The sequence below is a fragment of the Rhincodon typus genome, chromosome 20 (genome assembly GCF_021869965.1).
Source record: "Rhincodon typus isolate 14 chromosome 20, sRhiTyp1.1, whole genome shotgun sequence".
In the NCBI taxonomy this organism is placed as follows: domain Eukaryota; kingdom Metazoa; phylum Chordata; class Chondrichthyes; order Orectolobiformes; family Rhincodontidae; genus Rhincodon; species Rhincodon typus.
Window position 1 is genome coordinate 35,604,733 of NC_063351.1, and position 17,599 is coordinate 35,622,331.

The 17,599-nt window shown below is 39.9% G+C and overlaps 1 protein-coding gene across 1 annotated transcript in view; it reads right to left on the reverse strand.

Moving 5' to 3' along the window:
• Nucleotides 1–2,989, reverse strand: part of LOC109915437 (docking protein 1-like) — a 39,011-nt gene extending 36,022 nt beyond the window's left edge. The window contains exons 1-2 of the mRNA XM_020515060.2: nt 2,952–2,989; nt 1,787–2,083 (exon numbers count right to left, since the gene is read on the reverse strand). Of these exons, the coding sequence (XP_020370649.2) occupies nt 1,787–2,083; nt 2,952–2,975 (321 nt within the window). The 5' untranslated portion in view covers nt 2,976–2,989. The remainder of the gene's footprint in view (nt 1–1,786; nt 2,084–2,951) is intronic.
• Nucleotides 2,990–17,599: the final 14,610 nt, after the last annotated feature.

Genomic DNA, 17,599 nt, shown 5'->3' on the forward strand with positions numbered 1-17,599 from the left:
GTCACATCAATAGTTCTCAATGGATAGGTCGAGTGCAGGTAAAAGGCCAGAGGGAGAGGTCAATTGAAGTAATAATTGAAGTTTGAGTTGCAGATGATTTGGAATCTTTGGGGTGTACAGATGTATCTTTTGTTGGTAACAAGACTTGACTGGTTTATAAATTAATGACCAGCTATCAATGACAGAGACCTTTTTTGTCACCAATAAATATGTGATTGATTCTCACGTAATTGAACAGCTTTGAACTGGAACAAGTTATAAAGAGAGAGAGAGTTTAGTTCTTCCTCAGCTCAGGAGTGGTATCTTTGTTGTCTGCAATCAAAATTCATTGTAATCCTGAAGAAAACCAGCTTTATCTTTCTTGCAACAGTTATTGCAAATTGTGACTTTAAACTGATAAGCCAGATACTTTTCATAAGTAAATTGTCCTCCTTATGCTCTTTACCAACCAGTGGAAACATTGAGAGAAAGCTGACTGAAACAGCGTGCTATCCAGCAGAACAGTCATAAGGATCATCTCAACAACCAAATCTGGAAACAAAGACTACAGAAGTTTCTTTCTAGTTTTTGCCCTCTGTTCATAACCTATTTTACTATGTCTATTTGTGCTATGCATAATGAAAGTTTATCAGGGAATTGGAGGTTTGATTACGAGTGTAATATGCTGATGGTTTATATCTATTTACCTGTAGCTAGAATCCAATTATTTGTAAAAAATAGTAATTCTGTTTCACCATAGAAACTTGGTCCATGCTTTATGTCAACCTGGGTTTGAGGCCAGGTAAATAGGGGAACTTGCATACATTTTAAAATCTTTAACTTCTGTGATGACTCCAGGAAGAATGTGGCTTAATTTCCAGTGCACTACCCCAGTGAGACATAACAATATCCTTTTTTCCCAAAAACAGCGACACAGTCATCAGTAGCTTTATAGGTGGGATATATCCAATTCCTGTGGCAGTCCCATGATGATTATGCATCTGGTTCATTACATTTTAGAAATTTCTTCACTCAGACAGAGGTGATCCAGTGGAATTCTCTGCCACAGGAAGCAGTCAAGACCAAAACATTGAATGTTTTGATGGAGGAGGTTGAATACAGTTCATGGGAGTGTTGGTTCACTAAGTTAGCTGGATGGCTGATTTGCAATGCAAAGTGATGCCAACAGTATGGATTCAATTCTTGTACCAGCTGAGGTTTATCATGAAGATCCCACCTTCTCAACCTCACCCATCACCTGAGGTATGAAGGCTCACATGTTAACCATCACCGGTTATTTTTCTCTCTCTCTAATGAGAGAGCAGCCTTCTGAAACTTTGGCAACTTTACCATTAACTTTTAGATATAGTTCTTATGGTTGAGGAGATCAAAGGGTATGGGAAGAAAGCAGGAACAGGAGACTAAGGTGGATGATCAGCCATGATCATATTAAATGGTACAGCAGGCTGTAAGGGCTGAATGCCCTGCTCCTGTTCCTACTTTGTATGTTTCTATATTTTAGTTTTATTTATGAATGGTCTGAAGACTGGACTTCAAAATTGCACCCTAAATCCAAATGTCACAGAAACACAATGAGCCTTCCATAAAGTGTGGTTATGCTTCAGAATGGGATCATATTATGGAACTGCCTTACATTGTACTAAAGTGATGAGGGTATTTAATTATCTGAGAAGGTGTACAAACATAATTGATAATTTTAGTATTTCTTACCTCTAATGTTGGCCATCTTTCTACTGTGATGTCATGCCATGCAACTTTAGTAAGGTTCATATTCAACTTTACTCACCTGAAAAGCAGTTTCTGAGAGTTTCTGGATCCATTCTTTGCAGTCCGTCTTTTCAGTTAAAAACGTGTACAGTTTCGTGGTTGTTTCCACTGTAAAGGCGCTTGAATCCTTTGACCAGTTTTCAGGAACAACCTCATATATTCTGATACAGTCGCTCATGCGAATGACTTTTCTGTCTATTCTTTTTGTGATCTGCTTCTCGGATAAGCTGGACCCCTCTTTGAACTCAAAGTACTCGAGGCGAGCGACAGACTGGTTACTCTGGGAGTAGAGGATAAGCCAGACCCTCTTCCATTTCTGAGGAGAATAAAAGAAAGACCCGCATCAGAATTACTGGCAAGGTAGAGTTAGGCGTACCAACACGTCTAACACCATTCATTTGAGAATGTTAAAACAGTACACAGCGTCCTGTGCTTTTAGCCAGTCTCAAAAACAAGAAATTAGTGCGTGTCCTTGTAAAATGATATCTGGTGAATGTTCGAATGGTCACAAGTACTGCACACGGATGTACTGTCCTATGCTGGCTACACGCCTGATCCCAAACCACATTGACAAAACTCTGTGCACAAAACGAAATGGTGAACATCATCTGCCTTCCCAAGGAGTGACAATTATTTTCTAGAAACAAACGCCTTCCATTTTTTTTTGACAATCGCTGTCTACAACTCAGTTACAAACAACACAAATAGATTTACTTCTGAGCATGAGCTCTGAGAATGGGTCACTCGACCCGAAAAGTTAACCCTGATTTCTATCCACAAATGCTGCCAGACCTGTTGAGCTTTTCCAGCATTTTCTGTTTTTGTTTCTGATTTACAGCATCCGCAGTTCTTTCGGTTTTTATTTAGCAAATAGATTTACAGCTGTTCAAAGCACGGCGCTGATTTTACAAAAGTGTTGTTAAAAAAGATCAGTGTGTACGTTGTTAGTAGTAAACACATGAATCAAAATGAAATAACACCACAAATGCCTTTAAAACCAAACATGCATTCCTAGTAGTGTCCGTCTTGTTAGGAAATTATATACAACGAACGACTCATTAAATATAATCCCCGATATGTGAGCTTGGTTTAAAAGTACATGATCAAAGTCTCGTTTGTCGATATCCTAGAGGGGAAGAAAAGTGTTGGATATTATTCTCTTGTCTGGAAACAAATTACGATACCTTCCTGAACCAATGCTGCTGCATACAAAGCAGACCTTCTTTCACGGTGTCTTCCATATCTGTATATTTGTTCCACAGACCCTTTGAGGCTAGTGTTCAGTTCTGTTGTGGCGGATATGCATCGTTTCCGCTTCGAGTTTCCGTTAGTTTCCTAATGCAAAGCGGTGGCGTGTACACCGTAGATATTGTGAGGGGTACAAAGTGATGAGCATTATTTACGTAGCCTTCACATTGACACCAAAGCCATTGTTTATTCTCAAAGCAGCTTGTTGATGTTAAACTGAGTACCAGCTACCTAAACATAATTCAGCGTCCAAACAGCACGACCAGTCTTTTGAAGGTGCGGAGTTTTTAGGTGGCCACTGCTCGCACTGACCTTTGTCAAGGTGATATCTTGTGCTTTCTGCATATTACATTGGCAACTATTGCTTTCCTTCCTTCGCCCTCAAAGAAGCTGCTACACAATTGAAGATTGCAGAAACTAAAGGGAGGCTCTGAAACATGCCAAGATAGTCTAGCTGTTATGATCAGAAAAGATAACACCAGATTCACTGAAAACACTCAGCTCTGTCTTACCAGCAGCATCCCAACTCTGATTTGTCACAGTGCTTGTCTAACATCCAATATTGGATGAACAGAAATTTCCTCCAACTAGATATCAGGAAAGTTGGAGCCATTGCCTTTGGCACACATGGTAAATTCTTTCCTGAGCATAGTTCCCATCCTTGGTAACTGTTATCAATTGAGTGAGGCCACTACCAAACTTTGTGTGTCATTGGCCTCAGTTTGAGTTTTCAAGTACATACCGCTCCATCACTGAGCAACCTGCTTCCACTTCTGTAACATTTCGTGCAATTGATCTTTTCTCAGCTCGCTGTGACTGAAATTTCATCCATGTTTTTGTTATCTTGAGAGTTGATTATTCCAGTGGAACAGTGACTGGCCTTCTACATTGCACCTTAAATAAACCTGTGCTCACACTGATATAGGTAGATTGTCACTCTCATGGAATACATTAAAACTGCTGCCTGCATTCTAACTTACCCTTAATAACATTTGACCATGCTCACTGACCTTCACTGGATCCCCATCTAGCAAATGATTGTTTTCAAATTCATCCATGGGATCTTTCCTCAGTTTTTGGTCACCTCCAACCCCACAAGCAATCAAGATATTTGCATGTCTCCAATTTGGTCTCCTTTGCATTCTTGATTTTAATTCCTCCACACCTGGCAGTCCTGGTTTCTGCTGCTTTAGCTCTAAGATCTCAGTTCTTTCCCTAAAAATCTCAGTGACTCCACTTCTCTCACTTCTCTTTTAGGATAGTCCTAAAACCTTTTCTTTCCCTTGGTTAAATTTTAGGTCACCTTTCCTGATTCCCCTATGATGGTGTCATGATGATGGAGTAGAACCCCCAAAATACTACAAACAGTGTAAACATTTAACTCCATTAAAAAAAAAGAAATCTGCTTCAGTCAAAAAGTTGATGGAGATGTAAATTCTGTTGATGTCTGAAGTTGTGTGTGAGATCTATGGAATGTCACACCTGTAGAGTGTCAGCAGAAACGTTCAACATGGCAGAGAAATGCAAAAGGAGGACATAATGAGGGGGCTCACTATCTCCCTCTGTCTATAGAATACCACCTCTTGCAGAATGTTAGTGTTTTGGCCTTCCAGGAATATACAGAAAAAGGGATTAAAAACTACGGCAACACTAGAATGTGTTTTAGTCATCTTAGTTGACTGGTGTACTGTAAAATTCAGAGTTGCTATTAAAAGTCCCTGCAACACAGGTAATGAAAAGAAAGAATAACGCTCTCACTGTAAGTGCTGAAAGGTGACAAGCCAGCAAGCCAATCAAAAGAAAACAGGATTACAGAAGAATCCTTGCTCTGAGTGCTCAAAGCCAATTAGCCAACAGCCACTGCTGAAAGAAATTGAATAAAATAATTCTAATTAATCTGCAAAGTCAAGAATCTCAAAATCACAAGGTCAATGCTACCAGCCATTATGTTGGAGGGAAGGTTATTGATGAGGCAGCTGAAGATGATTGAGCCCAGGACACAACCCTGAGGAATTCCTGCAGAGACGTCCTGTGACGGAGCTGACTGACCTCCACTAACATCTTGTCAAGTATGGCTCTATTCATAGAGTGTTCTCCCTCTGATTCCCTTAAACACTAATTTGCTAGTGCATCTTGATGCTACATTTAGTCAAATGTGATCTTGCTGTCAAGGGTAGTCACTCTCACTTTACCTGTGGAACTCAGTTTTTTAGTCCTTGTTTAAACTAAGGCTGTAATGAGGTCAGGAGCTGACTGGCCCTGGTGGAACCCAATCTGAACAACTGCTGCTTGGTAGCACTGTTGATGACATATTCCATCACTTTACTGATAATTGAGAGTAGACTGATGAGGGTGGTAATTAGTTGGGTTGGATTTGTTATGGACAGGGCATACCTATGCAATTTTTCACATTGTTGGGTAGTTGCCAGTGTTGTAACTATACTGGGACCGCTCAGCTAATGGTGCAACATGTTCTGGAGCACATTATTTCAGTACTACTGCTGGAATGTTGTCAAGGTTCATAGGCTTTGCAGTATCCAATGCCTTTAGCCATTTCTTGATATCACATGGAATGAATCTAATTGGCTGAAGACGGGCATATGTAATCTTGGAGACCTCTGGAGAAGGCCGAGATGGAACATCTACTTGGCATATTTCATTGAAGATGGTTGCAAATGCTTTAGACTTAACTTTTACACTAATGGGCTTCCCCATCATTGAAGATGAGAGATTTATGGGGCCTCCTCCCTTAATGAATTGCTTATTTGTCCACCACCATTCAAGCATGGCTGTTACAGGACTGCTGAGCTTTGATCTGATCTGTTCGCTGTTAAATTGGTTGGCTCTGTTTATCATCTGCTGCACACACTGTTGGCATACAAGTAGTTCTCTTTTGCTGACACCTAATTTTTAGGTTTGAATGGTGCGGTTCCTGGCACTCCCCTTCAGTAAAAGAGGTTTGATGACATTGGAAGAGTGGGGGATATGTCAGGCTATGAGGTTGCAGATTGAGTTGGAGTATAATTCTGTTTCTGCTGATGGCCACAGTGCCTCATGTATGTCTAGTGTTGAGTTGTTTGATCTGTTCTTAGTGTATCCCACTTAGTATGGTGATAGTGCTACACAACACAATATAAGGTATTCTCAAATTGAAAATAGGACATATGTCTCCAAAAGACTCTGCAGTGGTCACTCTTATCGATACTGTAATGAACAGATGCCTCTGCAGATGACAGTACTGAGGGTGAAATTAAATATGTTTCTCCCTCTTATTCATTCCTCCCCACCTGTTGTAGACACAGTTTAACAGCTATGTCCTTTATGACTTTACCAACTTGGTCAGTGGTGGTATTGCTGAGTCACTCTTGGTGTTGGATGTTGAAGCCCTCAACCCCGAGTACATTCTGTGCCCTTGCCATCCACAGCGCTTCCTCTCAGTGGTGTTAAATATGGAGGAGGACTGATTCAACAGCCAAAGGGAGGAGGGGATGGCTTCTATATGTGGTAATCAGAAGTAGGTTTCCTTTGTCATGTCTAACCTGATGTCACGAGACTTTATGAAGTCTGGATTCAATGATGTGTGATTTATATATCACAAAATCATTTATTGCAAGTTCAGGGTTTTGGATTCTGGGTTAGTAAGAGGGCTGTTTTTTTTTCTGTGTGTCTGTAGATACTAATTAGCTTATAAGTGTTTCTATAGTCGTGGTGATTTTTTAAAAGCCATGTTTGAGGCATGGCTTTAGAAGTAACAGATTTTTGTCTACTTTGGTAGAGCTTTATATCTGAACAAGCTAAGCAAGCTTCAGTTTAGAAGGTCCAAAGAGATGTTTTTAAGCTTAAAAGAAACACACACAGCTGAGAGTCAATTTCTTTTTAGTGTTACTTTGAATTTGAGCAATCCTATGAAGTCCTTGGATAAAGATGGCAATATAGACCAGTACTTCTTCGAAGGAAATGATAGAGTAAACTAGATTTAGTGCTAGTCCCAGACCAGAAGCATTGGGATGATAGCCTGAAGCATAAGACCATAAGACCATAAGACATAGGAGCAGAAATTAGGCCATTCAGCCCATTGAGTCTGCTCTGCCATTCAATCATGTTTGATAAGTTTCTCAACCCCATTCTCCTGCTTTTCCCCCATAACTCTTGATCCCCTTGAGAAACAAGAACCTATCTATCTCCGTCTTAAATACACTCAATGACCTGGCCTCCATAGCCTTCTGTGGCAGTGAATTACTCCACTCTGGCTGAAGAAGTGTCTCCTTATCTCTGTTCTAAAATGTCTTCCTTTTACTCCAAGGGTGTGCCCTCTCCTACCAATGGAACCATCTTCCCAACATCCACTCTGTCCAGGCCATTCAGTATTTTGTAAATTCCAATTAGATCCACCCTCATCCTTCTAAACTCCATTGAGTGTAGACTCAGAGTCCTCAAACGCTCCTCATATGTTAAGCTGCTCATTCCTGGCACCATTCTCGTGAACCTCCTCTGAACCCGCTCCAGGGCCAGTCCATCTTTCCTGAAATATGGGGCCCAAAACTGCAAACAATACTCCAAATGTGGCCTGACCAGAGCCTATAGAGCCTCAGAAGTATATCCCTGCTTTTATATTCAAGTCCTTTCAAAATAAATGCTAAAGTTGCATTTGCCTTCCTAACTACTGACTCAACCTGCAAGTTTACCTTGAGAGAATCCTGGACTAGAACGCCCAAGTCTCTTTGCACTTCAGTCTTCTGAATTTTCTCCCCATTTGGAAAATAGTCCATGCTTCTATTCTTACCAAAGTGCATGACCTCATACTTTCCCACGTTGTATTCCATCTGCCACTTCATTGCCCACTCTCCTAACCTATCCAAATCCTTCTGCAGCCTCCCCGCATCTTCAATACTACCTGTCCCTCTACCTATCTCTGTATCATCTGCAAACTTAGCCAGAATGCCCTCAGTTCATTCATGCATAAAATGAAAAGTTGTGGTCCCAACACAGACCCTTGTGGAACACCACTAGTCACTGGTTGCCATCCTGAGGATGACCCTTTTAACCACACTCTATGCTTTCTGCCAGACAGCCAACCTTTTATCCATGGTAGCACCTTGCCTCTAACACCATGGGTCCTTATCTTACTCAGCAGCCTCCTGTGCAGCACCTTGTATAAGGCCTTCTTGAAGTCCAGATAAGTAACATCCATTGGTTATCCTTGGTTTAACCTGCTTGTTACTTCCTCAAAGAATTCAAACAGATTTGTCAGGCATGACCTCCCTTTGATGAAGCCATCCTGACTTTGCCTTATTTTACCATGCACTTCCAAGTATTCAGAAATCTCAGCTTTCACAATGGACTCTAAAATCTTACCCACGACCGAAGTTAGGTTAATTGGCCTGTAATTTTCACTCTTTTGCCTTACTCCCTTTTTAAACAGGGGTATAACGTTAGCGATTTTCCAATCCTCTGGGACCCTCCCTGACTCTAGCGATTCCTGAAAGATCACCACTAATGCCTCCACTATCTTTTCAGCTATCTCCTTTAGAACTCTGAGGTGTAGTCCATTTGGTCCAGGTGATTTATCCACCTTCAGGCCATTCAGTTTTTCTAGCACCTTCTCCTTGGTGATGGCCACCATACTCAGCTCTACCCTCTTACTCTCTCAAATTCTTGGGATATTATTCGTGACTTCCTCTGTGAAGACTGAAGCAAAGTAATTGTTCAGTTCCTCAGCTATTTCCTTGTTCCCCACTATTATCTCTCCAGTGTCATTTTCAAGCTGTCCAATGTTCGCTTTTGCCTCTCTTTTGCCTTGTATATATCTAAAGAAACTCTTACAGTCCTAGTAATACAGTATACAGTATATTACTAGCTAGCTTAGCCTCATATTTAATCTTCTCCCTCCTTATTTCTTTTTTAGTTGCCCTCTGTTGGTCTTTGTAAACTTCCCAATCCTCTGGCTTCCCACTGCCCTTCGCCACATTATATGCTTTCTCTTTTGCTTTTATGCTATCCCTGACTTCCCTCGTTAGCCATGGTTGCCTCATCATCCCTGTACCATACTTCTTTTTCTTAGGGATGAATTTTTGCTGTGTCTGTTCAATTATTCCTAGAAACTTCCGCCATTGCTGTTCCACTGTCTTTCCTGCTAGCTCTTCTCCCAGTCATGTCTGGCCATCTCCTCCCTCATGCCTCCATAGTTACTATTATATAGGGGCAGCACAGTGGCTCAGTGGTTAGCACTGCTGCCTCACAGTGACAGGGACCCAGGTTTGATTTCCACCTTTGGGCAACTGTCTGTGTGGAGTTTGCACATTCTCCCTGTGTCTGCATGGGTTTCCTCCAGGTGCTCCAGTTTCCTCCCACAGTCCAAAGATGTGCAGGTGAGGTGGATTGGCCATGCTAAATTGCCCATAGTATTCAGGGATGTGTAGATTAGGTGGGTTTGGGGAAGGATGGTCTGAGGGTTGGTGTGGACTTGTTGGGCCAAAGGGCCTGTTTCCACACTGTATGGATTCTATGGATTCAGCTGTAATTACCATTACCTCTGATTCTATCTTCTCCCTCTCAAATTGCAGAATAAATTCAATCATATTATAATCACTGCCCCCTAAGAGTTCCTTCACCTTAAGCTCCTTTATCAAGTCTGCCTCATTGCACAACACTAAATCCAGTATTGCCTGCTCCCTAGTGGGCTCCACCACAAGCTGCTCCAAAAAGCTATCTCGTAGACATTCCACAATTCCTTTTCTTGCAATCCCCTACCAACCTGATTTTCCCAGTCCACCTGCATATTGAAATCCCCCACGATCACCGTAACTTTGCCTTTCTTACTTACCTTTTCTATCTCCTGGTGTATCTTGCACCCCAGCTCCTGACTACCATTTGGAGGCCTGTACATAATTATGGTTTTTTACTATGGTTTTTTACCTCTGTTGTTCCTCAACTCTACCACACAGATTCTGCACCATCTGACCCTACTTTGTTTCTTACTATTGATTTAATTTCATTTCTTACTGATAAGGCTACCACATGCCCTCTGCCCACCTGCCTATCTTTTTGATAGGATGTATATCCTTGGATATTCAGCTCCCAATCCTGATTCCCTTGCAGCCATGTCTCTGTGATGCCCACCATGTCATATCTGCCATTTACTGGCAAGCAATTTAATTAATTTAAGCAATTACTTAAAGCTGACTACATTTTAGCTCAGATGTGTAATAGCTCCAGGAAGAACCTATTTGCAGTTCTCATCCATAAGCTGAAGTCTAACCTAACTTTAAAGTGCAGTGAAGTCCAGAATCACATGCTGAGGGATGTACAAATGTTTGGGGCATCTGCCAAGGAGGCACAATGGGGAAAGGTCTTTTAACAATAGTACACTAAAATCAGCTGAACTCCACAGGCTGTATGCCTAATGAGCAATGTACTTTGTGAATTTCAAGTTTAGTTAGGTTACATGTTTATAGCTTGAATAACTTTGAATCTGAGCTGAAGACATTGCATCACAACAGGTACGGGGCAAGTTACACCACCATCCTGCTCCAGGAGCTGGTCATACCCCTTAAACGAGGTCAATCAAATTTATGATAAGCAACAGGACTATGTAACTGGATGCAGTTCAGGTACAGAGACTGAAGGGGTAGCTTTCGATAAACCCTGGCCCTTGCAATTACCCAACAATTCTTTCAGGCTGTGTGAATGACTGTGGGGACTGTTGGGATGATGAGAAAACTGACCCTGGGATCATAGTACAAGGAATCATTCAAGTGAGGTACACAAAAAGAATGGGAGACAGTATAATTAGGGGAAATAGGTGCCATTCCTTGCAGCCATGAGTGTTAGACTGAAGGCTGTGTTATCTGTTGGGTTCCAGGCTTAAAGACATCTCCTCAGAGTTAGAAAGGAACTTGAAGTGAAAGGATGAGGAATCCAGTTATCACGTCATTGTTGTTGCCAACAACATTGATAAGTCAAGAAATAAGGTTTTGCTGAAAGGATTTTTCCAGTTAGGAGCTAAATTATAAAGCAGAACCTGCACAATAATAATCCTAGCAATACTACCTGAGCCATGGACAAGCTGGAATAGAGTAAATAAAGCCAATATTGGTGTGGGAATGGTTTCCAGTTCTTGAGGTACTGGCATCAGCAGTGGGGTAGAAGGAAGTTGTAATGGTAGAACAGGCTTCATTCAAATTGAGCTAGAACTAGTAGGGGAGGTTCTGACAAGCTGGTCGGGGTGGTAGGCGTGGCAGGAACATAGGCTTACAAAGCAAAAGGATGTGACAATATTGTAGGGTAGCTATTTAGATAATGAAATAGGAGGGACAAAGCAAATAAGTATGATCTTACAGCCATTACAGAGAAATGTTCACAAGAAGATCAAAGCTGGGAACTGAATTTTCAGGGAAATGTCTTTTTGATGAACTTTCTGAAAAGGAAGGGAGGATTTATTGGTTGGTTTTGTTAGTACAAATGGAATAAGTAATGCTTTCGGATAGGAACACATAGAAGGCAAATGTTCGGAGGTAAGAATAACAAAGGGAAGAAGACACTGATGGGACTTGCCTATAGAACCCCAATAGCAGCCAAAGTGTAGGACAGAGAATAAATGAGAAGATAATGAGTGCATGTAATAAAGGCAGCTCCTTAAGTATTGGTGACTTTAATCTTCATGTAGATTGGGAAAATCAAATATTAGAGGCAACTGCAAGGAAGAAATGATATAATGTAGTCAGAATCATTTCCTAGAACAATATGTTTTGGATCCAAACAGGGATTAGGCTATTTTGGATCCAGCTATGTATAATGAGACAGATCTTAGAGTAAAAAGTCCACAAGAAAACAATAACTGTACGTGGTAGAATTTAGCATTCAGTTTGAGAGTGAGAAACTTGAGTTGAAATCAACTATATTAAACCTAAATAGGAAAAGTAAGGGTAGCATTGGTTGGAGTAGACTGGGAAAGGAGTTTAGCAGAAAAGATAGTTGAACAATGATTGCTGTTTAAGAAAATAGTTCACTTCTCATAGCAAAGATATATGCCAATGAGAAAGAAGGATTTTCAGAAGGGGATAAAACAGCATGGTTAACCAAGGAAATTAAGGACAGTATAAACTTGAAAGAAAAAAATGTACAAAGTGACAAAGACTAGCAGTAAATGTGAGGATTGGGAATGTTTGGAAAACAAACAAAAATGACCAAAACAAGAGGGAGAAGATGGACTGAGAATATACTAGCAAATAATATGACAGCAAAATAATGCAGATGCTGGAAATCTGAAACAAACTGAATTCTGGAAATACTGAACAGGTCTGGCAGCATCTGTGCTGAGAGAAACTGAGTTAATGTTTTTACTCTTCTTTAGAAATATAAATAGACAATAAGAGCTTTTTAAATATTAAAATAAAGAGAGAGGCCAAAATGAACATAGGCCCGAGAATGAGGTTAGGGAAGTAATAATGGTGAACCAGGAAATGGCAGAAGAATTGAATAAATCCTTTACAACAGGCTTCAGGTAGAGGCCACTAACAGCATTCCAAACAATACTAGATTAAAAAGTGGGGAGCAAGATAATACATTGACTATTACTAGAGAAAAAGCACTAGGAAACTAAATGGGTCTAAAAGACAAAAAGTCCACTGAACCTGACAGGGTGCATTTTAGGATTTTAAAGGCAATAGCTACAGAGATAGTGAATGCACTGATGGTAATCTTCCGAAGAATCCTTAGATTCAGGAGTATTCACAATGGATTGGAAAGCTGCAAATGTAGCACCCTTGTTCGGAAAGGAAGGGAGACAGGAAATAAGTACCCATTGATCAGTTAGCTTAACATCTATCATTGTGATAATGTTAAATGTAATAGTTGAGCATTTAGAAATTTTGTAATGTACTAAAACAAAGTCAACATAGCTGCGGAATATGGAATGAAGGGGAAATAATGAATGGCAAATTCATGAGAATTATTTGAAGTGGAGGGTGACAAGAAAGATAGATGAAGGGCAGCCAATAGATCTAATATTCAGAATTCCAAAACTTGTTCAAAAAGGTACCACACATAAAGCTACTTAATAAGTTAAGAGCCCTGTTGTTAGGGCATGGAGAGAGGATTAGCTAACTAGTTGGGATAGGGACAGAGTTGGGAATGGTGAGGGGGGGTTGCATTTTCAGAATGGCAACCTGTAACTGGTGGAGAACCACAGGGACCAGTTATGGAGCCTCAATTATTTGATTAATTAATCAATATACATTTAATGACTTAGATGAAGGAAATGAATTTGTCATCACCAAGTTTGTGGACACCACAAAAATGGGTGGGAAGGCTATGGTGAAGATGACTCAAGGAGACGACAGAGGGATGTGGATAGGTTCAGTGAATTGGCACAAACTTGGTAGATGACTTATATAATGTGGGAAAATATGGAGTTTTGCACCTTGGCAAGAATAGAAGAGCTGAATATTATTTAAATGGAAAAAGACTGCAGAAAGTTACAGTACTTGAGATTAAGTGGCCCTTGTGCATAAATCACCAAAAGCTAGCAGCCAAGTCCAGCATTAAAAATGGAAGGCAAATGATGACCCTTATTTCAAAAGAAATGGTGCACAAAAATACAGCGGTCTTGCTAAAAGTATGGCAAGGCATTAGTCAGATCACACCTAGAAAACTATGAACAGGTTTGGTCCCCTTATCTGAGGATAGATATACCGGCATTGGAAGCAGTCCAGAAAAGGTGCTCTGGGTTAATTCCAGTTATGGAGGGATTTTGTTATGATGAGAGGTTGGGTAGGTTGAGGCTGTGTTCATTGGAGTTTAGAAGAATGAGAGGTGACCTTATTGAAACATATAAGATTTTTAAGGGCCTTGGCAGGGTAGATGCTAAGAGTTTGTTTCCCCTTGTGGGAGAGTGTCAATCCCAGAGGGCTTAATTTCAGAATAAAGGGTCACACATTTAAGACAGAAATGGCAATGAGTTTCTTCTGTCTGAGGGTTGTGAATCTGAGGAATTATTTACCATAGGGTGCTGTCAAGTCTGAGTCGTTAAGTATATTAAAGGCTGAGATAGACAAATTTTTAATTAGTGAGGGAATGGAGGATTATGGGGGAAAGACAGAAAAATCGATGTGAGGATTATCAGATCAACCATTGAATGGCAGAGCAGAAATGCTGAACATCTGCTGAACATATGGTGCAAAGTACTTTTACAAATTTTATGAATAAAGTATACTTCTGTGAGAGAAAAGAAGGAGAACTCATTCTCTGGAAGACTCGTTTTTGAATCATATTGAATCCTGATTGTATCTATGCCCAACTTTAGTGAAGTGAAACCACCATTACTGTAACGTAAATTCATTGGTGCAAGATAAAGTTATTCATTAAAAAAAATTACCTGAAACATTCTTGCAGGTTAAATATTTTAATTGTTCTAGTTTATCAAATTTTAACATGTTTTTAAAAATCATGGTTTAAGAGCAACATGAGAAATTTTATTAGCATTGCAGATGGTATGTTCCATACAACTATCAAAAGAAAACAAATAATGCAGCCCTGCAGTTAAACTTAATCTCAAAACAAACCTTTGGCAGCTCCTCTACCTAAACAATAAATTGGAATAATCATAAAAGCAAAAAGTTTGGAAATACCCTGGAGTTCTGATAACAATAGAGGTACAGCTTGACATTTTGTGTTGATATTCCTTAACATCAGATGAAATTGTAGTTCAACCATTGTATATCTTTCTGTTCTTTTGACTTTTTATACTCAGCAGAATGAATGTTACTATTGAGCAATGGATTCCATCATTTTTCTTGTCAAGAATTTAGTCAGAATATAGTATTCTCGGGATGGATACGTAATATGGTAAGTCCTCACTTAAAAGTGAAATTATGTCCCTTAAATCATAAAACTTCAAGTGACACAACTTTAAGTGAATCATGGTTTCACATATGCACCAATGTTAAAGAAACTTCATTATCTGAAGGATACATTAAAACATTATACTCCGTAACCTGAAGTATTTTACATTGCTAAATCCCTATATTCCTAATGAAATAACTGTTAAAATCAAATATTTATATTTATATTTTCAAATGCAACTTCTTAAATACAGTACAGATACTTCCTTTTAAACCAAGTTTAAGCAGCACAACTTTCAGTTCGAGTGATTTTATCAGAATAAGATATTTAACATTATAAATTAATCTGACAGGAATCACTCTCCTTCTCCAGGAAATAGATTTCCAATGCTTTGATATGGGAAACAAGAGTTGGACTTGGGCTTGGTGGTTGTGAAACAAAATGTCATCTCCCCCACCTGATTCCGATACCCCAGCGTCAACTTCCCTGTGACCCTGTGGGTATCCAGCTTCATCTGATCCATGCACACTGTAGCTAGCAGCTGGACAATGATTGGAGTCCTGCTTTTTGATGACATTTTTTCTGTCTCTCCCCAAGACCATAGAGGCCCCTATTGCTCCATAGATCAGATTGGAATGTATATGAATCACTACCTCAGTCACAGTTACCTCTGGCATTGAGATTTATAAAATTTAAGAATCTATCCATCGCCCATTGACATTTTATAGCATTGCCATCACTGAATACCCCACCATCAATATCCTAGGGTTACCATTAACCAGTAACTAAACTGGGCTAGCCATCTAAATATAGTGACTACAACTACAGGTCAGGGGCTGTGAAACTTTCAGCAAGTAACTCATCTCCTGACTCCTCCAAAGCCTGTCCACCATCTACAAAGCACAAATCAGGAGTCTCATGGAGTACTCCCCAATTGCCTGGATAGATGCAGCTCTATCAACACTCAAGAAGCTTGACATAATCTCAAGACAAGGCATCCCGTTTGGTTGGCATCACATCCACAAATATTCACTCTGTCCACCACTAACACTCAGTAGCAACAGTGTGTATCATCCACAAGATGTGTGCAGAAGTTCACCAAGCTCTTTAGACAGCACTTAGTTAATCCACAACCACTACCATCTAGAAGGACAAGGGCAGCAGATACATGGAAATATCACCGCCTGCAAGTTCCCCTTCAAGCTGCAAGAAGACTCATCTAGACTCGAAATGTCAGCTTTCTCTCTCTCTCCATGGATCCTGTCTGACTCACTGTGATCTCCAGCATTTTTTGTTTTCACTACAGATTCCAGTATCTGCAGTAATTTGCTTCTATCAGTAGACACATGCCCATACAGTGAAGGTGAAATATACTTGTGAGCTCAGTGTTCCTACCGACCCTTAGGCATGAACCTGTTGCGTGCAGTCCAACTCCAAGAACTCCTGACCATTTCATACAAGCTGAATGCCACTTATACCTGTGATGCAGTAACAATGTTTGTTAACCTGGGAAAATGGAGGCTAGTTCCCACCTTGACTTGATTTGTAGAACATTACCTAGGGATAAAGATGGGAAGCTTTAGAATATTCAAGGTTTCATTTGCAGTTATACAGAGACTCACACAAAGAGATGATTGACAGCAGTGAACATATATTTACAAGTGTGTTAGCTGTGGAGGAGAGTACTTTCAATCATCTTGCTTGAGCAGAAAACAGCGTTAGTGGAATTATCACAATTCTGGTCTCCCTGCTATAAGAAAGATGTTGTGAAACTTGAAAGGGTTCAGAAAAGATTTTCAAGGATTTTGCAGGATTGGAGGCTTTGAGCGAGAGGGAGAGGGTGAATAGTCAGGGGCTATTTTCCCTGGAACATTGGAGGCTGAGAGATGACCTTGTAGAAGTTTATAAAATCGTAAGGGGCATAGATCGGGTGAATAGCCAATGTCTATTCCCCAGGGTAGGAGAGTCCAAAACTAGAGGGCATAGGTTTAAGGTGAGAGAGAAAAAATTTTAAAGGGACCTAAGGGCCAACTTTTTCGTGCAGAGGACAGTGCATGTATTTGTGAGCTTCCATAAGAAGCGTGGAGGCTGGTACAATTACAACATTTAAAAGGCATCTGGATGCATATATGAATAGGAAAGGTTTAGAGGGATATGGGCCAAATGCTGGCAAATGAGATTAGATTAATTTAGGATATCTGGTCAGCATAGATGAGTTGAACTGAAGGTCTGTTTCCATGCTGTACAGCTCTATGAGTCTATGGCTCTATAACACAATGTCAGATACAAAGAAAAGCTTAATCTTATACCAATCCACATTCCTGTTTGATTTTCAGATTTCTATTTGGTTGCCTAATTGCAAATTTGGAACTTTTTTTTTTCCATATCATCTTGCTTCTTTTTGGATCTCAGTTAAGTAGGAAAATCCTCCACACACGCTATCTTTGAAATCAACTGTTCTGTCTTCTTATTTGCCCTTCAGACAGTCTCTTTAAACTTGTGTACATTGTTTTATCAGTGTACCAACTTATCTTTATGTCAATTCCTTACATTTTCTTCCTGAATTATGTGTATTACAACTATGCATTATTTATCTTAGTTTAATCATAAGTTTTACAAACAGTTATACAAATCAGAAGGCAAAGTTACAAAATATAAAAAAATGAATGAATTGGAATATTTTCTAAATCAAAGATTACTTTGTTTTTCCTTGTCTCTGATATTATGTTGATTCATCCTTTAG